This window comes from Neurospora tetrasperma (assembly GCF_000213175.1).
Source record: "Neurospora tetrasperma FGSC 2508 unplaced genomic scaffold NEUTE1scaffold_2, whole genome shotgun sequence".
Classification (NCBI taxonomy): domain Eukaryota; kingdom Fungi; phylum Ascomycota; class Sordariomycetes; order Sordariales; family Sordariaceae; genus Neurospora; species Neurospora tetrasperma.
Window position 1 is genome coordinate 77,240 of NW_009799100.1, and position 20,900 is coordinate 98,139.

Genomic DNA, 20,900 nt, shown 5'->3' on the forward strand with positions numbered 1-20,900 from the left:
ACCAAAAACTCGACAAAATGCCCACTCACAATGATACCTGGAGAATGACCAGAAGAATATCTGGGAGAAGAACTAAAAATGGAGGGAGAAAAAAAAAAATTTGAAAAAAAGAGAAGGTGGAAAAGGTTTCTATCGCGAATCGAACAGGGAACGTAGAGCAACTGGAAGGGAGTAGTAGAGCCCTATTTGCATAGCCGGAAGACGCCAGTTACAAGAAACTATCCCAGAGGGGGCCCAGCTCAGTTACTTTGTCAATCGTACTGGTTCTAATCATTTGTAGTGTATACATCATAGGGTAGTACGGTGACCAGCCCAGCCTGAGGCGGCAGTATCCCTCTGGGCCTAACCCTGGTGGAATTGCAGACGGGAAGCTGCGCACCATACCGCTCGACCACTGTCCCTTTCCGATAGACCTGCCTCAAAGCTTTGACTAAATACCTACCTGTAACCCTCCAGTGTCTACATGTACCTACTAGGCACCTAGGTATGATACAGTCCCCAATTAACCGCAAACTTGTTACTTCTCAACGCCAACTGAAAACACTCCATCGTCCCTTTACTCCCCACCTTGGCATCCCATTTCACCCACTTCTTCCCATTCTTGCCCGTAGCCACCCGATTTCCGCCCTGGTGAATGATCATGGCCTCGGTGTACTCAACAATCTGGATTAAATCGATATTTCCTATCTGTGTCAAGGTCCCTGCCAACGTGCCCTTGGCAGTCTCAACACCGATGACGCAGGACCCATACGAGGCGATGACCGTCTGGCGGCCTGACCAGAATGTCCACGACCCGCCCGAGTCGATGTTGGCGCGTAGTTGGAGACAGTCGCCCCATTTGGGGGAGGCGCTGGAGGATTGGTCGATGGCGGGGGAGAAGTTGAGGCATGCCCAGTGCTTGTCGTCACGGGTGGTGAGGGTGGTGGCGTTGGTGAGAGGGTCAGAGGAGACTTCGGCGGCAGGGAGGGCAGTGGTGGTGGTTGCTGCTAGAGCGAGAAAGAGGGCGAGGAGGGTGGTAAGGATCATTTTGTTGGTTGTGGTCTCGTAATTACTTAACTGCGGTGGTTGTGCTGGATGAATGAGGTTGTTGGAGCTGGGAATAGGAGGTGTCATGATCTCAGGTTTGGACGAAGGTTAGTAGGGATTTATACCTGCACCATATAGCTGTCTGGTGGTACTCCTCCTTGAAGCATTATACAAAACAACAAAGACGCCACAAAAGGACTGCACCTGCTATTGTTTGTAGCGGGAAGAGCGGGACGACCCTTTGAAACCCAACAAAGCGCCACTCGTTTCCTTGACTACCTGCCTCTACCTACCTACCGTACCTAACATTGTAATTCGAGAAAATCTTCGGCTGATGCGTTCCAGTGTTATTGGTCTAGGTCTTTCAACTGCGGAAAGTAGATTGTTGTTGGGTCTTGGGACCAGATCACAAGTTGGATGTCTGATAGAACACTGCGTGTCAGCACTTGAACCACGAGGTAAGGGAGACAAAAGGTTCGGGAAATGAACCAACAACACAAGCCAACAAGAGCCGGGGTCCTAACCGCCCCAAGAAGCGGCAAGAAGACCTTGTGCATCTCATCCACTGCAATCTGCCTCGTCAATCGGGTGAAAAAAGCCATGTAAAAGGACATCCCATTGCCTGTTATTCTAAACCTTTGAACTTTTTTTTGGAGTACCCAACCAACCCAAACTGTTTCCTGCATTGCTCTAACATCACATCACATTCCGTGCCCACAACCCATCAAATCAACGCCGCTTATAGCCCTCCAACAACGACTCCAACCTCTCCCACGGTTCACTGCCCTCCCACGCCTCCCTCGCCTTGCCCTGAACACTCTTAATCGCAAGTCTCGCCTTCCCCTTCCACTTCTCTCCAATCTCCGGCACCCCCTCCCCAAAATTTTCCAACAACTCAACATACTCCACGACCTGTGTCACGAACGCATCCCAAGCCTTCGGGTCCACCAACCAGCTCTTCTCATTCCCTTCGCCCATCCCCGCAGATGGAAGCAGTCCACTACCAGCCGACGCAATGCCCACCATCGCGCGAAAGGCGCGTTCAGCCGCGTCAATGGCACCCGCATAATCGCGCCTCCAGTAGCGCGCCGTCTCGAGCAGTTTCCAGAGCTCGTGTCTCTTGGTGATCAGCGGCGCGACTTGTTTCTCCAGCAACTCGCAGACGGCGCGCTCCTGGCTGCCGCGGGGCGGGTCGTACACCCCTTCTTTAATGGGCACCTCCTTATTGAAGACGCACTCGCGCAAAAGCAAGTGCAAAACGGCAATGTCGAGGGCGTCTTCGGAGGCCCGGATCTTGATGATGTGGTTTAGAGCCAGGATGATCTCGGAGACGGCAGGCGGGCGCACGCGCGAAGCAAGGGTGATGACGTTGTCCCAGATGCGCCAGTTGTCGTTGGCAATGGAGGCGCCGCGCTTGTAAGCCGCTAGGGATTGAGACAAGAGAGTGGCGGGAGAGCGCTTGCTAGGGTCGGTTTGGGATTGCTCGGGGTTGGCGATGCAGGTGTCGTCTTCGTCGGGGAGGACCTCGTCGGAAAGGGACTTCTTGATGGGTTCGGCGGCGAGAGCGGCGGCTTCACGCTCGGCTTTGAGTTCTTTGACGCGCTCGACGTAGAGAGAGTAGAGAGCTGAGCCGAGGTTGGACCACGTGCGGGCGTCTTCACCGCCGGCGAGGTTGTCAGCGACTGCGATACCGCGGCTGAAGGACTCGGCAGCTTCGGCAAAGTCGCCTAGGCGGAGAGAGATGTCGCCCAGGCGGTTCCAAAGCTCGGAAGACATGCGGTTAACGACAACGGCCTTGCGGTAGGCATCGCGGGCTTTGAAGATCTGCTGCTTGGACAGCCAGTACTCGCCCAACGACTTCTGCGCTCTGGCGTACCGTTGACCGGAAATCTCCCAAGCACGCTCGTAATGCTCTGGCTTGTCCTCCATTTCACCAAGAATGCAGAACAGACGAGGCGCGTTGGGGGGAGGAGGCACACGCTCAGGACCCTGGAAGTCGGCCTCCTTGAAGTTGGAGATATCCAGCGTCTCTTTCTCAACCTCATCGTCCGCCTCGGCATCTTCCTCAGCAGTGGTGACACCCGTGCGGTGGAACAACCGCCACCTGACAATGGCCTTACCCTTCTCCTCACCACCCGCTCCACGGCCGTCTTCGTCGTCGTGACGGGCGTTGGCAGCAAGACAGAGGGCGACTTCGGCCCAGAGGCGAAGACGCTTGAAGATCTCGAGGGCCGATACCAGCGAACCAACTCCAGCCCACGAGTAGGCCAACTCGGACTCCAGATGCCATCTGGGCGGCGAGCTGAGAGCGTGGATGTACTGCAGACGGACATGTGCCGGCGCCGAATCCTCGGGCTTAGCAGCGGGGAAAAAGGAAGTGGGCTTGCTGGCAGCAGCCGCCTTGTCCTCGATGACTTCTCCATCGGCCGAGATCTTGATGGCCGGGACGTCGGACTTCTCCTCCTCCTTCTCGTTGGACTCAGAGGTGGGAGAAGCCGCAGTGGTGTCGACAATTACCTGATCAACCACGGCCTGCATCTGGAGGACACCGCGCTCGATGGTCCTGGAGCGATGCATCTCGATGCGCGACCTTACGAGCAGGGCTTGCGTGTAGATCTGCCAGTTGGTGCTCTTGTCGTTGATGACTCTCACGGCAAAAGGCAAGACCTCCTCGGAGGTCAGGGAATCGCTAGGGCTGAAGGCGTCCTTGAGCGTGGCCTCGGTCAGCAGGATGATCTGATCCAGCGGAGAAAGCTGGGGTTGCGCATCGGGCTCGAGGTCCTTGAGTTCCGCAGGAAGGCCAGTCTTGTCGTCTGTTTCGCCGTGTTTTCCCAGCTCGCCCTTGGTGAACTGCAGGTCGTCCAACAGAGTGTCGTCGTTGAGTTCCACGGCCTTGGGCTTGGCGTCTGTCTCCTCGTCCTCCTTCTTCTCCTCCGAACTCTTGGCAAGAACCACAAGCTGACTCGTGGCCTTTTCCTGGAACTTGGTCCTCTTTCCGAGCGCACCGCTCAACATGTACTGGAACTTGTTGACCTCGGCCGCCTTTTGAATCGCTTCCTTCGCCTTTACATCTTGTCCCAACATGATGTGCACATTGGCCTTTTCGACCAGCCACTTGACTTCCATCTCCTTGTTGTCCTTCCCTGTGACTTCCCCTTGGACAACCTCCAATCCTTGCTCAATCTTTCCCTGCAAGCTCGGCACCTCGCACCATTGCAGAATCTTGTTGAAGATGCTCCCTGGTCCCAAGCTAGGCTGGGTGATGAGCTTGTAATGCCAGACATCAACCCTCAACTTCAACCACTCCAGCGGCTCGCCTTCCAATCCCTTGACCTCCGCTTCCTCTCCCAATTGCGTGCTGAGGACCCATCGTGCCAGGCCGAACAGTTCAATGGAGGGAATGTACTGATAAACCGACACGCCATCGACGTCGAGAGACGAGAAGCAAAGTTTGCGAGTTTGTTGAAGGGGCTTGCTCTTGGAAGTTTTGCTGGATGCTGCGGTGGTGAACTCGTCCTCGACTTGGGCAAGACCATCGGGAACAGGGCCGGTGACGTTTATTTGCAGGAAGGTGTTGAATGCTGAGAGGGCGACGGCAAGTTTGTCCTGGACTGGTGTGTCGACGACATTCTGCTGCTGTGATTCGGAGTCGTAGAGGGTGTTGACGTATGACTTGATGAGCGTCTTTGCGGGCTCGGTGGTGAGGACGGGGACGTAGTGGCCTGAGCGGACCTGGTCGAGCAGGCTTGTCGTCGTGGTGTCCGTCATTGTGCTTATGCTGAGAGGTGAGGGGTATCGAGATAGGACGGAAGAAAAAAGGGTATCAAAACTGTTTGTGTCTATCTCATCCCCAAAGCCCAGTCTGAATGTGAATCAAACAAACGCCCAGTGAGAAGGAAAATGAAAGCAGTAGAAAGTGGAATGGAAGGGGGGGGGGTTCCGTTGTTGATTGGAAATCACAATCTGATAGAGGGGTCCCCGAATCCTTATCGCAACTGAATGTCAAAACATTTTTCTTCAGGCGGCGGCGGGCACCCCGATCGCCGCTGGAGCAACCACAGGAAAAAAAAAGCAGTGGGGGGAGGGGCACAGGCCCACGAGATCTGCCAGACCCCAGTCTTGGCATTGTGACGCACTTTTTCATCGCCAAGACTTACCGCTTACATAAGGCTGAACTCCCATCCTGTCTTCCCCACATTAACATTTCGTGGGCGGCAGGCGGGAGAGCACTCAGTGAGGCTCAACGTCCATACCACAACCACATGTCACAAGTCAGCATCACCACAGGTATAGACACGTAGTAAGAGAAACCGAATGGTACTGGTAAAGACAACATACAGTCAATACATCTCATCGCTGCTACTGATACCGCTACAGTACACTATCCGTGACATACTGGCAAGTAACCATATAACGCTTGACGCTTGACCATCCCACGTCAGTCAACTGCTGGCAGCCAAAAGACAACTTTTCCTTCATCATCCTGTACATCCCCCCTCTGCTATAACATCATCACCCTTGCAAAAAATCTCCGATCCAAAGGCAACATTGGCAGACGCCTATTTCTTGCCCTTGCCCTTCTTGGCCTGAACAACTCGAAATCCAGGCACCGCAGCCATGGGATCCTCCTTGACTTGGCTCTGCGCGCCGTTACCACCCTTCTTGGCCACCTCGGACCAACCACCATTGCTAGAAGACATGGCGCCAGTGTTGGAATCCTTCTCGACAATGCCCTTGTCGGCGAGCTTGCGACGACGGACAAACTCCTCGGCAAAGTGGCGGCCATCCATGGTCGTGGAAAAGCCGTAGACACACTCCGAGAGAATGGACACGTCGAGGGGGAGCTCGAGGAGGGTAGAGGCAAAGGTTTCGACTGTGGGAAGCATTGTTAGTTACTTGTAGCAAAGAAAAGAAATGAGCAAAAGGGGGAGGACATACTGTCATTAACACCGTTCAAACCCCTAGACAGCTCACGATGCAGCCACTTCTTGAACTCCTCCATAGCCACATTCTTGGCATCCTTGAGCGCGGCGGGCGCAGCCTTGGCCACAACCTTTGCAGCCGGGGTCACGGTAGTCTTGACAGGCGCAGTGCTAACAGGCCGGCTGGTCGCAGCCGGGCCAGTGGGAATCTTAACCTTGCCACCCGCCCCAACAGTAGACCAACCGCCACCAACAGAAGAGGCCGCAGCAGCAGCAGCAGCAGCCTGAGCAGCAGCAGCCTGAGCAGCAGCGCCGGGAGTGACCATGCCGGGGGGAGCAGAGGGCGAGGAAGTCTTGCTAGCCAGGTCGGCATAACGCTTACCAAGGGCAGAACCAGAGATGACGCTGGCCTGCATGGCGGCCTCCTTGGCCTTCTGCTTGCGCAGCTCCTCCTCGCGCTGGATCTCGGCAAGGGTCTTCTTGGAGCCCGTGGTGGTGGTGGCGACCTTGGCAGCGGCAGGCTGCTTCCAGGGACTACCAGAAGCGGGGGCGCCGACGGGGGAACCAGTACCCCAGGTGCTGGTAGCGGGCAAACCAATGTGGGCAGCAGCAGCCGCCTTCTCGCGCTCACGGAGAGCGGCAGCCTCCTGCTCAAGAGCGGCACGACGAGCGGCAGCGGCCGCTTCTTCCTTCTTGGCAGCCTTCTTGGCCTCGGCCTCCTGAATCTCCTTCAGGCTGGGGCCCTTCTGAGTCTCGGTGCCGGCCCAGGGAGCGGTAGGGGGAGGGGCAAGGACGGAAGCATCAGACGTGGTGTCGGGAGTGCCAGAACCAGAGCGCTCGCCGTATCTAGCAGGGAGCTGCGAGGCAGGACGTTGAGCAGTGGGGGCAGCAAGAGGCGTGTTAGCCTGGGGAGGAGGAGGGAAGGGCATGGGAAGGCCCGAAGCAGCGGCCTGCTGAGCAAGCTTAGCAGCATTGTTCTCGGCCTGAGTCTTTCTGATCTTCTCGGTTAAGGAAACCTCGACTTGGGGAGCGGCCTCCTTAGCAGCGGGAACCTCCTTAGTCTCCTGAGTCTGCTTCTTGGAAGGCTTGACAGTCTCCTGGGCCGGGGCGGCAGCAGCCTTGGGGTCCTCATTGGGCTTGGGAGCTTCCTCCTTCACCTCCTGGAGGACTTCCTGGGCAGCAGCAGCACTGGCCTGGGCGGCGGCCTCCTCAGCATCGTGCTGGGCGCGAAGCTCGTGGAACTCCTTGAGCTTAGTGTTGAAACCCTGCTCGTCATTGCGGAGCTGATCGACGGAAGGGAGGTTGCTGCGGAGAGACGAGTTGTCGCCGATGGGGGCGCCAATGGGTTGGGCAGGAAAGGAGCCAGGGAGACCACCATTGGCCTGCAAGTTAGCCAGCAACTGGCGCTCACCCAAGTTCAGGTCAGAAGCGAAGAGATCGGGACCCAAGCCGGGCTGGGCAGGGGCCTGACCCAGGCTAACGGGAGCCTCGAAGAAGCCGGAGTTGGGGCCAATAGCGCCGATGGGAGGCTGCGGCATACCAATGGGGGAAGTAATGCTGCCAAAGCTAGGCTGGCTCTGCAAGCTGTGGGCGCTAGAATGGTGGTGCAGAGCTCCGGGGATACCAGGCTGGAGAGGAAGACGGCCGAAGCTCTGATGATGATGCAGGAACTCCCGCTGCCTGGCGTGATACAACTGCTCTTCCTGCTTACGACGCTCCAAGTCGTTCTGCTGAGCAGCGGTCAAGGTTCTGCCGAAAGACGGGAAAGCACCCTGAAGGGGAGGAATGGCCTCAGCAGCACCGCCGAGAGCGAAAGGACCGGCGGAAGGCGGGGGCCCGTGAGGAATGCCCATCTGAGGAACGAGGAAGGGCTCACGGGAGTTACCAATGCGCCGGATAAGCTGACCCAGAGGCTCAAAGTCAGGGTCCTCCACACGCTTGACACGGAGGTCAGGCGAAAAGAAGTTGGCCTTGTACCAGTCATTCATCTCCAAGCCAGAGAAAGGTCCCTGCATCTGTCCTTGAGGATCCAGGTAGACCCAACGCATGCGATCAGGCATGACCATGGTACGCTGCTGCTGCTGACCAGGCTCGCCAGCCGTAGGGGTAGCCGAAAAGGCGGGGCCGGCCGCGGTGGCGGGGAAACCCGAAGAGGGCGCCGTAGACGTCAGACCAGGCTGGTGCTCGCCGCTTGTGAACGGCGACTTCATAGCATCAGTACCGGGAAACAAGTCCTCAAAGGCACCTCTACCAGCTCTCATGGGGCTAGCGGCATCGCGAGGCTGAGTACCAATAGCACCACGTCCGATAGCACCAAGAGGATTGGCCTGTCTAAGGTCCGGAACAGAATCACTCAGGTTCTCCTGCTCGTGGCCAGTATGCATCTGAGCCTGCATGGCGGGAGGGAACAAAGAGCTGAGCTTGTTAGCACGGCCAAGTCCCGATCCACCAGCAACGCCAAAACCACCAAGGCCACCAAAACCAGGAGATTGTAAATCACCAATAGGGCTGAAGATACTGGTTCCAAAAGCGCTGTTGAAGGGCTGTCTTTCGCGATCGGGAGTACCGACCGAAGGAGCAGTAGGCCATCCTCCGAGGGTGTTGACGGTCGGGAAGCCCTTGGCGCCAACACTCGAAGTTTGGCTGCGGTCGCTGCCATCAAAAGGGGCACCCCCAAAGGCGCGAGACAGGGTGCTAAAGTTGGACTGCGGCTCGGACCCGGCAGCGTTATGGGTAAGTCGATCGATCTCGGCGTCGTCATGGCCCTCATCGCCACGCTCGGCTAGCGGGCTGCGATACGGGTTCGTTTCAGAGGGGCTGGCGGGCCCGTTTCCCTGCTCGCTCTGGTTGTTGCCGAGATTGAGAGCCGACATGCCGAAATCGCCGCTGTTACCCTTGACAGGAGTATCGAAGACGCCGCTGCGCTGGAGAGACGACGCGGGCGGACTGTTGTCCTGCGCCCCGCCGAGGATGGCGCTGCCGGTCAGACTGTCGTCAGGCCCAAAGGGGTCAGTATCAGTACGCTGGCGGGGTCTCCAACCACGGTTGGTATCAGTACCGGGAGCAGACTCGTTTCCCTTATTGGCAGCCACATTCTCGTTTGAGTCTTTGGGAATCAAATGGGCTAGACGACTACCCCCCGTGCCGCCGAAACGCTTTTCCCCGATCGCAGACGTGGTGTTCAAGGCAAAGCTACCAAAAGCACCGATGCCCGCGCCAGGGGTGGTCGCGGCGGGACCCCACAGCGAGGCAGAGCTGCCAAAGGCACTGGACCCAGCAGTATTGGACCTAGTGAGACCGAAGGGCTGCGTTCTCGTCGGAAGGGTCTCTTCGGCGGGTTCGTCGGCGATGGACTCCCTCAGATCGGTGTTCCGGCGAGGGAGCCAGGGATCGTCTCGAGGGAAACGGCCGGCAGTGGTCGGGGAGGCAACGGCCGAGCTCGGAAAGGGATTCGTGTCGACGGTCTCGCGGCGTCGGGTGGCGGGTCTCGAAGCAGTGGCGGGCGAAGCTGTGGAGAAGTTGCTCGTGTTGGCGCTAATGGAGGTCTTGCGTCCGCCGTTCTGTATACCCTGCACGCCCTCCTTGTTCTGCTGCTGGGGCGGCTTCAAGGTCGAGTTCACGTCGGTGGCAAACATGTCGCGCTCCTCCGCAGTCATGGGCTCGAGGCCGATGGGCTTGACGGTGCCGTTCGGATCCCAACAGACGGTAGGATCTTGGGGGACATGCGGGGAATCGCTGGTCTTGCCCCACACGCGCGAAGCTGTGCCGTTAGTCTGGTTGGGATTCCACGAGGGCGCAAAGAGGGACGACATGTCGATGTTGTTGGCTGCCTCGGCACTATGCTTGTAGATCTCGTAGAGTTCGTCCTTGGAGTAGCGGAGGGGACCCGTGTTCTGCTGCTGCTGGTGCTGGTCGGGCGCGGGAGGAGCGGGTTGCGAAGCGGCGCTGATGCTGTTGATGCTGTTGCTGTCTAGAGCGGGGTTCTGTGTGGCATCAGTCGGGTTGCTAGCGGCAGCAGACTGGTTGTTGAAGGGGGTGGTGGATGAGCGGCGGAAGGTTCTGGTGCCGTTCGAACGAGCCCTGGAGATGTGGTGACGTGTCAGCGGCTGGTGTTCAGTTCGTATTGAGGGTTGTTTTCACTAGCGATGATGCGATGGTAGGGATCAGAATGGAGGAGGATGGAGGGGTAGGGCAGGGTAGAGAGGAAAGAGATAGACGTGTCTCGTGTCTGGCGAAGTGGGAAGATATTTCATCTATCTCTGCCCTGGTTTCTGCCACATGAGAAGGAAGAGATGGAAGAAGATGCCCCTCCGTCCTCATCTCTCTCTCTCTCTCTCTCTCCCTCTCCCCTCCACGCAAGAAGACAACTGGACCGGAGCTAGTACTGATCCATGCTTCAAGTGTAGATGGTGTATACTGCATAGCATAGGTAGAGGTAGGTAGACATGGGCTGGATGCTCACCATTCGCCGCTGCCCGCACCTCGGACGGAATCGCCTCGGGCACCGGATCTGGCGTCTCCTCTGGTGGTTTGGCCGGCGGCCGCAGAGGCAAAGCTCGATGGTAGCTGCGTAGGCATCTTGATTGAGGAAGATGGTGATGATGAAAATGATGCTAGTGGTGGTGGTGACGGTGGACAACGTACTGCTCGTAGCGCGTGTGTGTGTGTGTGCGTGTGCAAAGCGAGGAGATTGTGGTAGTGGTGGTGGCGGTGGTGGTGGAGGTGGACGAGTGGAAAAAAGGTCAATTGACTGGACTTTGACTGACTTGGACTCTTGCGAAGAAAAGAAGTCTGCACTGGCGCTTGGCTTTGCTGAGACTGCGTGAGGAGCGAGGTCAGAGTTGGTGGGTGGGTGTCCAGTGTAAAAAGGCGTAAAATGCGACAATTATTCGCGGTGGGTTCAGGGCGAAAATGGTGCAAAAGACTGGGGGATCCATACGGTAAATTTGTCACTGCTTGGTATCAAAGCTTGAAACTTTCGCGACTGGGGCGCCGGGGTTGCGCTTTGCAGATTTCAGCACGCGGTGACTGGTGACGACGGTTTGCAAACTTTCAACGACGCCCCCCCATTGGCCCATGGTCGGATTGACCCAGTAATTTCGCCCGCTGAACGCCCCGTGTGCCGACTGGACTTTCCCCAGCGAGGCCGAGCTCTCCACCTTTTTCATCAGGAAACGTGACTTGGCCCGTGACGTCTTTGATTCGATTCGAGGCCTGGTCAGTTGTTGCTGATGTACCTCGCTAACAATTTGGTCCAACACACCCCACGATCCATCCATCATCCAAGGACCTCTTCTGTATCTCCTTTTCTCATCGCTTGATGAAGTTGTTTCCTACCTCTCACACACACAATAGACGCCTTCTCTCCCCGCTCCCCCCGCCATCGTCAAAGCGTGTGCATACAATCTCCCAGGCAACATTCGAGGTTTATCCCGTCATGAGCTGCATGAACCACTCAAGCCTCACACAAGACTTGACAAACAGTGTAGTCACCACGCTTTGTTTACCTCTTCGCGAACTTTCGTAAACCCCTGAAACGCGTCTGGCCTTCGTGTTTGCGATTCTTTGGTCATGGTTACCTCACACATCAACACCACTAAAGCTGAGAGCAGTGTCCATGATACTCAGTGACTTCTCGTTATTTGCCCAGCCCCGGCCTGATTTTATTGCGATCTCGAAAAAGACACGCTCTCATTGGCCCGTCATACTGTTTCGAATAACCCTGGTTTTCTCGTCGCCGCTTCCCTGCCAGACATTGCTCGCAGATGGTCCTCCGACGTCGAGAGTCGCGGAACTGACTCAGGTCGAACCAAGATCCTCCTTCAACATCTCCCATGGTTGTGTCAAGTCAAGAACTACTACAGAGGATCTCATTCCTCGGATTATATTGTGTTTAACGAGCCAACAAGGGAACCATCGACCTGACCGCTCATCACTAATTGTTATCGCATCATCCCCGCCAGACCGCAAGGCTGAACCAACAGATGATCAACAATCGATCAACCATACAACTCATGTTATGAACATGGGGTAACACCGCATCCCTCCGCGGTGCTACACTCTCATAAGAGGCCCATTGTCCAATGAACGGGTCTTACAGCCTCAGGAACCGTTCAAAGCTGACAGGGGACAGACACCAACCTTGTTGGTGCTTATCAATCTTCAGCCATCCCGTCGGCATCCTTCACGATAACCGAGCCCTTCCGTGCCTCGCGCTAACATAACCTTAACGACCAACAACCTTTTGCAGGGGAGGTTGATACGTCATGACGGTCATGTCATCCGGCATTTCCAAAATAAGCATCAATACTCGAGGGTGATCACTCATCCGGCACCTCTCGAACCTTATATCCAAGCATCTTATTCGACTCAACCGCATTTTCATCCACCAACTTCTTCGCCGTCTCTACTCCGGCCACCGGGACACGATATTCGAACTTCTTTCCTCCCTCTCCCGGCTGTCCATCCGGCAACGCATACGGAAATGGTAGGTACTCGGGCAACAGTCCTAGCTGTCTGAGGACGGTCCCCTGGTCCCAAGCAATGTGCTCGTGGTATAACCTATCGCCGCGGACGTTGACGATGCTCGTGAACGGGATGCTTACCTTGCGGTGGGTTGGGGGGATGCCGGGGATTCTGCCCTTCCGTTAGACCTGCTGTTGCATGAAAGCGAAGGGAGACGCAGGCTGATACTCACAACCAATCAACCACCCTGTTGTGAGTAAAGTTGAACAAGAATTCATCAACAATCCGATCGATGCCCACCGTCCGGCTCACCAGTTCCAACTGCGCGTCTTTCGCATTACTGTGGATGAAGTGGTCCCGATAAAACTTGGTCAAGTTTTCCCTCCCAATGCCACCCGTTAGCGTCGGGATGTGGTTGACGTAGGGCTGGTCAACCATGGTGGCCATGGTCTTGTCAACGCTGCGATCCTCAAACTCGTACTTTGTGTGCTCGTCCCAGATGGCTTCCAAGTCAAAGTAGGGTCCTCCAAGCAACGGCTTCATAAAGGCGAGGGAACGGGTGTGGGCGACGGAGGCGGCGCTTGAGTTGAACCCTACGCACCAAGGGAGTGCAAAGTAATCGAACATCTTCAAGTTAGGGTAGTAGTGACCCTTGAAATTTTTGGGATCTTCCCCAAACATCTTGATTTCGCCCTCGGAGCGCTGGAAGACCGGGCTGGGTACGTGCGCGAGAATGGGGACTGAGGTATCTCTTGCCCACAAGGGGTTAAAGGGGCCGTAGTATACGCAAGAGACAATGCGAGGGTTGGCGGCGAGGGCGGAGGCGATGCGGTCGGAGCCGCCTCCCCCGTGCACTAAATCAGTGGCATGCCACTCAGCTCATGCCGTCGCGGTGTTCGCCCACCTCGCTCCTGGTGCCTTTACAGTTCACAGCATCAGGGTACACATGTCAAGTCGAGACCGAGAGCGACTAGAGGGTACTACTTACCAACAAGACCAACCTTCTCCACCCCCTCGCACTCCTTGACCTTCTCAAGTTCCGCCACTGCTCTCCTAAGCAAATCCCCAAAGTTCCCTGACGAATCCATGTCATCAAAAGTGACCTGCACAACCGCGTATCCCTCTTCAGCCCATTTCTTGAGCGGCCCGGGGTCTAGCGTTTTTGGGCTTTGGTCTTCATTGGCCTTTATGATACCATATTCGAGGGCGAAGTGGTTGGCAGACTCGACTCGCTTCGCACACGGCACGGCAAGGATTAATCCAGGTCCCGTTCCCCGACGAGTGAGCGGGGACTGGATGGTGATCTCCGGTGAGATTATGATGGGTTGGGCGTTAGGGAGTGACATTTTCACCTTCTTCCCACAATGAACGGCTTGTATGGGTTCCGGATTGAGGACGGGATGTGGATGTGAACTCGGAACGGGGTCGGACGTTGGCAGTCGGGAAGGATGACAGAATCGGAGTGAGATGCGTAGAAGAGGAACGGGGATCAGCCGGTCGCGGATCTTGGTGTTGGACTGTGAGAGATCCACGTTTCACACTGCTGGTTCGGCCAGATCCGTGACTTTCCCCGCTCACGTTGGATTGGCGGAGAGGGTTACATCCGAGTGGAAATGCGGTTGGCGGGTCATGACGGCCCGTCTCGATTGACCAACGGTTCATCGTGTTACGGTGGCGGTCCTTGACGACCTAGTGTGGCAGAGGTAGAGGTGGTAGTGTGGGGGTCAACAGCAGGAACACTGCCACTCGCTACTCCCTCTTTACACTACTATCTCTTGGAGAGGCTCTGAGGTTATCTTCGTCTCCTCTTCTCGCTTCCTCGCGGGCTTCATAACTCATAGCGACTACAACAGTTTTCACTTTCCCCACGATTACACAAAATGATATGTTCGGTTTGTTCAAATTTGGCCCTTCAACTCAATACCAGACCTTTGTCTACCATCAGATTTTCAGAAACAAACCCTCACGGCTACCATGTATTCGTCTGGAAGACTGTCCGACAACTCCTCGAAGGCGATGCCTATCAAAAGTGCGACCTGTGCAAGGCGCTTGTCCGTGTCGTTACGTTGGACCGATTGAACGAATTTGTACAAACCAAAGAGACAAAAGAGCCAATTGTAGTCCAACCGCTAGAGTTGGATGAAATTTGGGCATGTGCCGATCCGCCTCCTGACATATTCCGACGGGCTACGTTCATTTTTCCAGATGATTTCGGGCAGTACATGTTTCCAATATGGCGAGGTAGGTACACCTACCTACCTACCTCTACTTACCTGCAGTTGCACCTATCTCCCATCTTCGCAAGTTGTTCTGTTACTCGCATTGAATCTAACCATTTCCACCTACGTACCTACCTACACTTAGAGCTTGCAACAGAGCAAAGCAGTTCGCCAACTTTGCTCGTGGGCAACTGTAACACCGTCCATCACTCTCCATCCCAAGAGGTTACGGCTGGAACAAAACCTTTATCCCATCTCTTCAAGGGGGTGTGGTGGAATAGGCCTATTATGGACACCAGAGGACCAGAGACTGTTGCCCAAATGAGGTCTTGGCTGTGGCAGTGTGTCGACGATCATCCAAAGTGCAGAACCGCACTCTCGGGTGAAATATTTGGTTTTGGTTCCCAGAACTCATCCTTGGATGTGAGCAAGCTGCCTTTCCGGGTCCTTGACGTTGGGTCTCCAGGATCACTTCTTGTCAAACTCGTCGAAACCACCACGGAAACGCCCAGAGCTCCCTACGTTGCGCTCAGCCATTGTTGGGGTCCTCCAGACAAACAACCACTCAAGACTACGCTTCATACGATAGGGGATCACATGCACCCGGGTATCCCGCTTGATCGCCTTCCACAAACTTTTGCGGACGCTGTGTGGGTCACCAGAGAGTTGGGAATCCGTTACCTATGGATTGACTCTCTGTGCATCATCCAAGACAGTCCGGCGGACTGGGAAACAGAGTCACAGAAGATGGGTTCCATCTACGAAGGGGCGACACTCACATTGGGAGCTGCGTATGCTCGCAATTCCTCCGAAGGGCTTTTCAAAGGTCTTCAGAGACCGGAGCCGGAGCAGATCGTCAAGGTCTACACGCACGTGGGAGGTCATTCAGACCCGGCATCCTTTGTAACCTGTTTTCTTGTCGTGCCGGACTGGCCTGACAGCTCGCCGTGGTCCAACTGCCCCCTGGCCAAACGCGCTTGGGTGATGCAAGAATGGAGCCTCTCCCGCCGCTTTCTATGGTCTGAAGAGAAATCATTGTACTGGAAGTGTCGAGAAGCAAACAAGGTGGAACCCTACGTCGACGACCTGATTTTGGCTTGGTATGCATCTCATGGGGTCGACGACTGGAAAAGGTTGATGAGCTCCTATTCAGGGATGCAGCTCACTTATGAGACTGATAGACTGGTTGCCCTTCTTGGTATTGTAGCAGCCCTCAAAACCTATAAGAGGAAAGATTTAGAATACAATCGATTCGGCATATGGCTGGGAGCACGCGACACACTCGGCTCGCTATTATGGGAGATGAGCAACGACCTTGTTGACTCGCCCGGGCCGCGTCTTCCCGGGATCCCTTCCTGGAGTTGGGCATCTATAGTTGGCGATAAACGGTTTGCCAGCGTGTGGCCTCACGACACCGATCGGTACTATTACGACAGCCGAGGTATAACTGCAAAAAACAACGGAACCGAGCTTCACCTTTGCGCACCGATAGGCGTGGTTCAGCTTTGTCTGTCGAAGAAATACACTGCGCATCCTGCAGCAGGGAAGGCAAGCCGTTATCGAAAAATGTCAATTTATTGCACAGACTCAAGGCTCAATGAACTTCGGAAAATGGGGAGCGTAACCCTCGACTATACGATTGACGTACGCAGTTGCCCTCCACCGTCTGCCTTCACGCGTCATGTCATTCCGTTCATCAGAATATGCGAAACCAGGAAAGTAATTGATTATATGTTGGTCGTCGAACCTGCAACCATGGCAGATGGCAGGAAGGCCTATCGACGAGTAGGAATGGGTGCTGTTGAGAATATGTTGGGTCTTCCATGGAATTCCGTGTTGGACTGCTGGAACAAGATTCTCTCTGAGATGAAGATGGAGGACATCGTCCTTGTTTGACACGGTACTACCTTGCCGCAATGATGAGCGGGGACATTTTGGATCAATTTTTCCTGTGTCTTGTTTTTGATTCGCGTTGGTCTAGTGTGGGAGAACTACATGTTACCATGTTGTGCTGCCAGGTATGTTTTGCTCTTGCGCCCTTCTGAACTGCTATTTTATTTTGTCTTGCACGTTTCCTCGTGTGGTTTTCAATTTTTTTTCTTCTTTCCCTGTTGAAATTCCCTGCGGCAAAGGTACCGTATGGTGGGGAGGGGAAGAAAAAAAAGACGTTGCTGGGGAAACCTCCTCCTATCTCCGTCTTCACGCCTGACCGAATGCCTCAGATTCGGATCTAGGGGCGTCTTTGTCGGACATCCGTGGCATGCATTAACAATTCCTGCATTACATTTCGATCCAAACACGTTCCCAAAGCCATATATATAACGGTGTCTTCTTTCACCACTTCCATTCTTTTCTTTTCTTTTCTTTTCTTCTCTTCAACCAATTCAGGCATTCTCACCTCCATTGTACCAATACACGTGGTACTGCATGCTCAGAGAACCTCGACACAGGTCCTAGGAATGTCAAACGCCATTTGTTTCTAGGTATGTTTCGTCGTTGCATTCCTTCTTCTCACTTCTCGAAAAAAAGAGACGAGCGGGAACATCCGAAGTCCGCGTGCCTCGGCCCACCGACATCCATGATTGACACTCCCGTTCGGCTCCCCGCACCCGGCCTGTCTGTTTTAGTGTCAAGCACAAATTGCTCCCTCGGGACCCGAGACTGTCCGATCAGGGGCCATTACTCAGCGGGACATTTTCCAAAAGAGGATCAACTTGCGAATGAGAGTTTCGACTGTTGAACGCTTTGACAGCATGCATTATCCGAACCTAAAATGGAGGCGCCAAAACGTGGGAAATGGCCATGTAGCACGGGATCCATTCAGGGAACCAGGATCAAGCTGTGCTTGGCGGGCTGGAGCGGGAGGTAAACACCACATCTGGTCCTAAGGCCGCCAAAAGTGTTGGACGATAGCCCCGGCCGGTCTTGCCGACGAGATCTTAGCGAACTTGGCTGTGTCTTAGCAGCTCCACAAAGGATGGCGGTCTCCCCCTGTTGAGTGGCATGAGGGCGGGCCATTTTTTGTTCCTGCTTCCCGAAAGCCTCAACGAAACCCACCTGACCACACCCTTTTCGTGCTTTTCGTTCCTGCTTCTTCTTCTTCTTCTTCTTCTTCTTCTTCTTCTTCTTCTTCTTCTTCTTTTTCTCCTCTCTTTCCCTTTTCTCATCGTCGAAGAGCTGTACACACGGACACGCCAAGACAGCCTCTATTCGGTCGATCGGGACAACACGAGAGCCTCAACTCACTCAGTCACTCACTCACTCACTCGCTGCCTAGCTCCAGTCACTCACCGACACCAGCCCAGAAAGACCGTGCCCCGTTACCACAAACAGCCAACCTCGTATCATTATCGCCAAAATGTGGACAATTGTTGCCCGCTTTGTTGAGGCCGCCGCCTCCGTCTCCCACTACGTCCGTGAGGAGCCCTGCGCGACCGGCCTTCACATGATCGTCGCCCGCGGCAGCACTGAAGATCCCGGTCTCGGGCGGATCGGCGTTGTCGCCCGGAACGTCTCCCTGCTCATTCCCGGATCGACCATTTCAGCCATCGACTATCCCGCCACTTTGGAAAACTACACCACCTCGGAGGAGAAGGGAGCCATGGGCTTTGAGAAGATGCTCATTGAGTACCATGAGAAGTGCCCGGACACCAAGGTGGCCCTGCTGGGCTACTCCCAGGGCGCGCATGCCATGATGGACTCGGTCTGTGGCGGAATCCCTGGAGAGGGCTCGGATTATCAGGCTAGCAAGGGATACCTGGAGGTGTTCAACGAGTCGGGTATGTGTTTTTCGCCCACTTCACTTCCTCTCATCCATCATCTTTGGGGTCAACAACTGGGGACTTGCAAACCTTGTCCGAACATGACATGAAGCTGACATGAGACATTGAACAACAGTCGTTGCGGCCGTCGCCTACGGTGACCCAAGCCACACAGCGGGCGCTCCCTGGAACCTTGGCACCAGCACAAAGACTGGCGTAAGTCTCTCCCTTTGTTCCAGCTCCTCCATTTCCCTGATTCACTGTATTGACACCGATACCCCAGATCTTCCCCCGCAACGACACCACCTCATGCCTGCCCTTCGCTTCGCACATCGCCTCTTGGTGCGACACGGGCGATATTTACTGCGATTCTGGCTCGTCCCTCACCGTGCACGGCAGTTACTTTGCCAACTACACCATGGATAGTGTCAAGTGGATCGTTGAGAAGTACAAGACCTCGGGTGGTAGCTCGACCTCCACTGATTCTACTCCCTCGTCCACGTCGACTGGTGTTGCTGTCCCCACTGGATCTGGAACAGCCACTGGGGGTGCGGCTGCTAGCGCTTCTGCTTCGGGCAAGCCTGCTGAGGGTGCTGCGGTTAGCGTGAGGGGATCGGGTGTGATGGTTCTGGCTGGTGTTGTTGGTGCTGTCGGTATGGGTCTTGGTCTCTTCTAGAGCTGAGTGGATGAGTTCAGGTTGGGAGGGCGAATGGAAGTGATTGACCTACAAAAAATGGATTGGATACCTCTACGAGTAATGATCGGACGGGGGCACAGGATATATGCCTTTAATTTCTAGTAAAAATTCCAGTTCATGAACGCACTTATTACCTACCACTACCTCTAGAGGTAGAACTCATGTTGGATGCAAATCAAGTTTGGTTAGACAAAATACATAGGAGGTAGTCTTTCTTCAGGGCATGGACCCTGCATTACAGCATCGTGCTGTGCATCTCCCGTATTTGAGGGCCATGCATCAAGCATGCTGTCCAACACCAAAAGCCGTAAGCACGAGCCTCAGCCACATCATGTGCATGCCGTTATCTCTCAACACATGCATGTGCAGAATCTGGAACCCAATCCCAACTCAAGCGGCATCCACCAACTTCTTCACAAACGCCAACGCCTGCTGTCCATACTTGTTGACATACTGCTGATGCGAGTTCGCATCATTCCCATTGCAGCAATACGGATCAGTCGAGTCGCAATAGCTCTGGATAATCGACGGACTCGCAGGGGAGCACTGAAACCCGCTGGGGCGAGCCGCAAACTGTTACACGAGGGCATAGTCGTCAGCATCTTCACTGCTCTTCCATCTCACCTTACTTCCCCCTCCACATTGATTATATCGACTTACCCCCTTCGCCCTACACGTCCCAACATTATACGGCAACCCCACCACATTATGCGGATCCCCCATAAAGATCGCCGCCTTTACAGCCCTAAGCGCATTCCCCGTCAGTGTCGCCCCCGCCCCTCCACACAGCGCATTATCCATAATCTGTCCGCCCTGACTATACCCGACCAGCACGATCTTGGTATCCGGGCACCTGCTGTTCAAGTTCGTCACGGCTCTCACCACCGCCGCGGTCCCCTGCGAGGCACTGTTGTCATAGGACACGCCCCCGCACGAGGATTGTCCGCCGCAGGCGGGGTACACGATGGCTTCCTTGGTAGAGCCGGGGTAGGCGGCGGCGATGCTGTTGACGAGGCCGGCTGAGGTGCCGTAGCCTGCCGGGGCGGTGGTCTCGCGGGCGCCGAAGATGTGGACCTTGGGACAGGATTGACGGTCTTGGAGAGGGCTGGCGGAGGCGAGGATGGGGATCTGGAGGAGGGCGAAGGTGGTGGTGAGTTTCATGGTGAGAGGAGGGATGGTAAGTTGATGGGAATTGTGAGTCTGTGGCTTGTAGGGATGTGAATAGAAATTCCACCTGAAGGGAACTGGACCTGGACCGCTTTATATCCTGAATGTTCATGACCTGAGTCAAGACGAGTGCCGGCATAAAGGAATATACAACGGGGAGATGGGAGTTTCGGCGGGAAATCTACCTCCATCAATTATTTCACGGCTAATACCTTTGGATTCAACGTGGCTTCGTGGTTTTGTTTCAAGTCCATGTCACTCGTCCGATTCATGGAAGATCTGCACTGGAAGTGGTGATTCCTTGCACGGAACAGCATCGAAGTGCCGAGATATTGATTGCTTTGTGGGGAAGGCACTTCCGTTGTGGCTAAATGCGCTTCCCCATGGGGCAGGGCGATCTTGCCATTTATCCTAAATCTGGCATAACGTTCTTACGACTTGTTACTCCAGTCGCTCAATCACAGATGGAAACAATACTGAGCATGCAGGTCACAACCTTGCATGGACCGGAGGAGGCATGAGTTTATGGACTGAAGTTTGATGAGAAGTAGCGAAAAAGAGGATTGAATTTCTCATGTTCAAGTGGAAGGGAACAGCTGCTTCTACAGTCACCTCGATCTCGGTTGAGGGCATGTACAACCCA

General features: G+C 55.0%; 7 protein-coding genes across 7 annotated transcripts; 1 reads left to right on the top strand and 6 right to left on the bottom strand.

Annotated features, from left to right (window-relative positions):
* Positions 1-480: 480 nt before the first annotated feature.
* NEUTE1DRAFT_98809 (uncharacterized protein) lies at positions 481-1,026 on the bottom strand (the record flags this gene model as incomplete). The annotated part of the gene is made up of 1 exon (XM_009850597.1): positions 481-1,026. One exon carries the CDS (start codon positions 1,024-1,026, stop codon positions 481-483), a length of 546 nt encoding a protein of 181 aa, XP_009848899.1.
* Positions 1,027-1,625: 599 nt separating this feature from the next.
* Positions 1,626-4,794, bottom strand: NEUTE1DRAFT_77909 (uncharacterized protein; the record flags this gene model as incomplete). Its single annotated transcript, XM_009850598.1, has 1 exon — positions 1,626-4,794. One exon carries the CDS (start codon positions 4,792-4,794, stop codon positions 1,756-1,758), a length of 3,039 nt encoding a protein of 1,012 aa, XP_009848900.1.
* Positions 4,795-5,416: 622 nt separating this feature from the next.
* On the bottom strand, positions 5,417-10,526 carry NEUTE1DRAFT_77912 (uncharacterized protein; the record flags this gene model as incomplete). The annotated part of the gene is made up of 3 exons (XM_009850599.1): positions 5,417-5,899; positions 5,965-10,028; positions 10,411-10,526. The coding sequence occupies 3 exons, from the start codon at positions 10,524-10,526 to the stop codon at positions 5,586-5,588; spliced, it is 4,494 nt and encodes a 1,497-aa protein (XP_009848901.1).
* Positions 10,527-11,881: 1,355 nt separating this feature from the next.
* On the bottom strand, positions 11,882-13,759 carry NEUTE1DRAFT_144816 (uncharacterized protein; the record flags this gene model as incomplete). Its single annotated transcript, XM_009850600.1, has 3 exons — positions 11,882-12,584; positions 12,646-13,267; positions 13,402-13,759. The coding sequence occupies 3 exons, from the start codon at positions 13,757-13,759 to the stop codon at positions 12,269-12,271; spliced, it is 1,296 nt and encodes a 431-aa protein (XP_009848902.1).
* A 3,693-nt stretch (positions 13,760-17,452) lies between these two features.
* Positions 17,453-17,650, bottom strand: NEUTE1DRAFT_38471 (uncharacterized protein; the record flags this gene model as incomplete). Its single annotated transcript, XM_009850448.1, has 1 exon — positions 17,453-17,650. The coding sequence occupies one exon, from the start codon at positions 17,648-17,650 to the stop codon at positions 17,453-17,455; it is 198 nt and encodes a 65-aa protein (XP_009848750.1).
* A 107-nt stretch (positions 17,651-17,757) lies between these two features.
* NEUTE1DRAFT_120607 (uncharacterized protein) lies at positions 17,758-19,308 on the top strand (the record flags this gene model as incomplete). The annotated part of the gene is made up of 3 exons (XM_009850601.1): positions 17,758-18,411; positions 18,530-18,609; positions 18,677-19,308. 3 exons carry the CDS (start codon positions 17,991-17,993, stop codon positions 19,067-19,069), a joined length of 894 nt encoding a protein of 297 aa, XP_009848903.1.
* A 172-nt stretch (positions 19,309-19,480) lies between these two features.
* On the bottom strand, positions 19,481-20,251 carry NEUTE1DRAFT_38774 (acetylxylan esterase precursor; the record flags this gene model as incomplete). The annotated part of the gene is made up of 2 exons (XM_009850468.1): positions 19,481-19,663; positions 19,751-20,251. 2 exons carry the CDS (start codon positions 20,249-20,251, stop codon positions 19,481-19,483), a joined length of 684 nt encoding a protein of 227 aa, XP_009848770.1.
* Between the last annotated feature and the right edge of the window lie 649 nt (positions 20,252-20,900).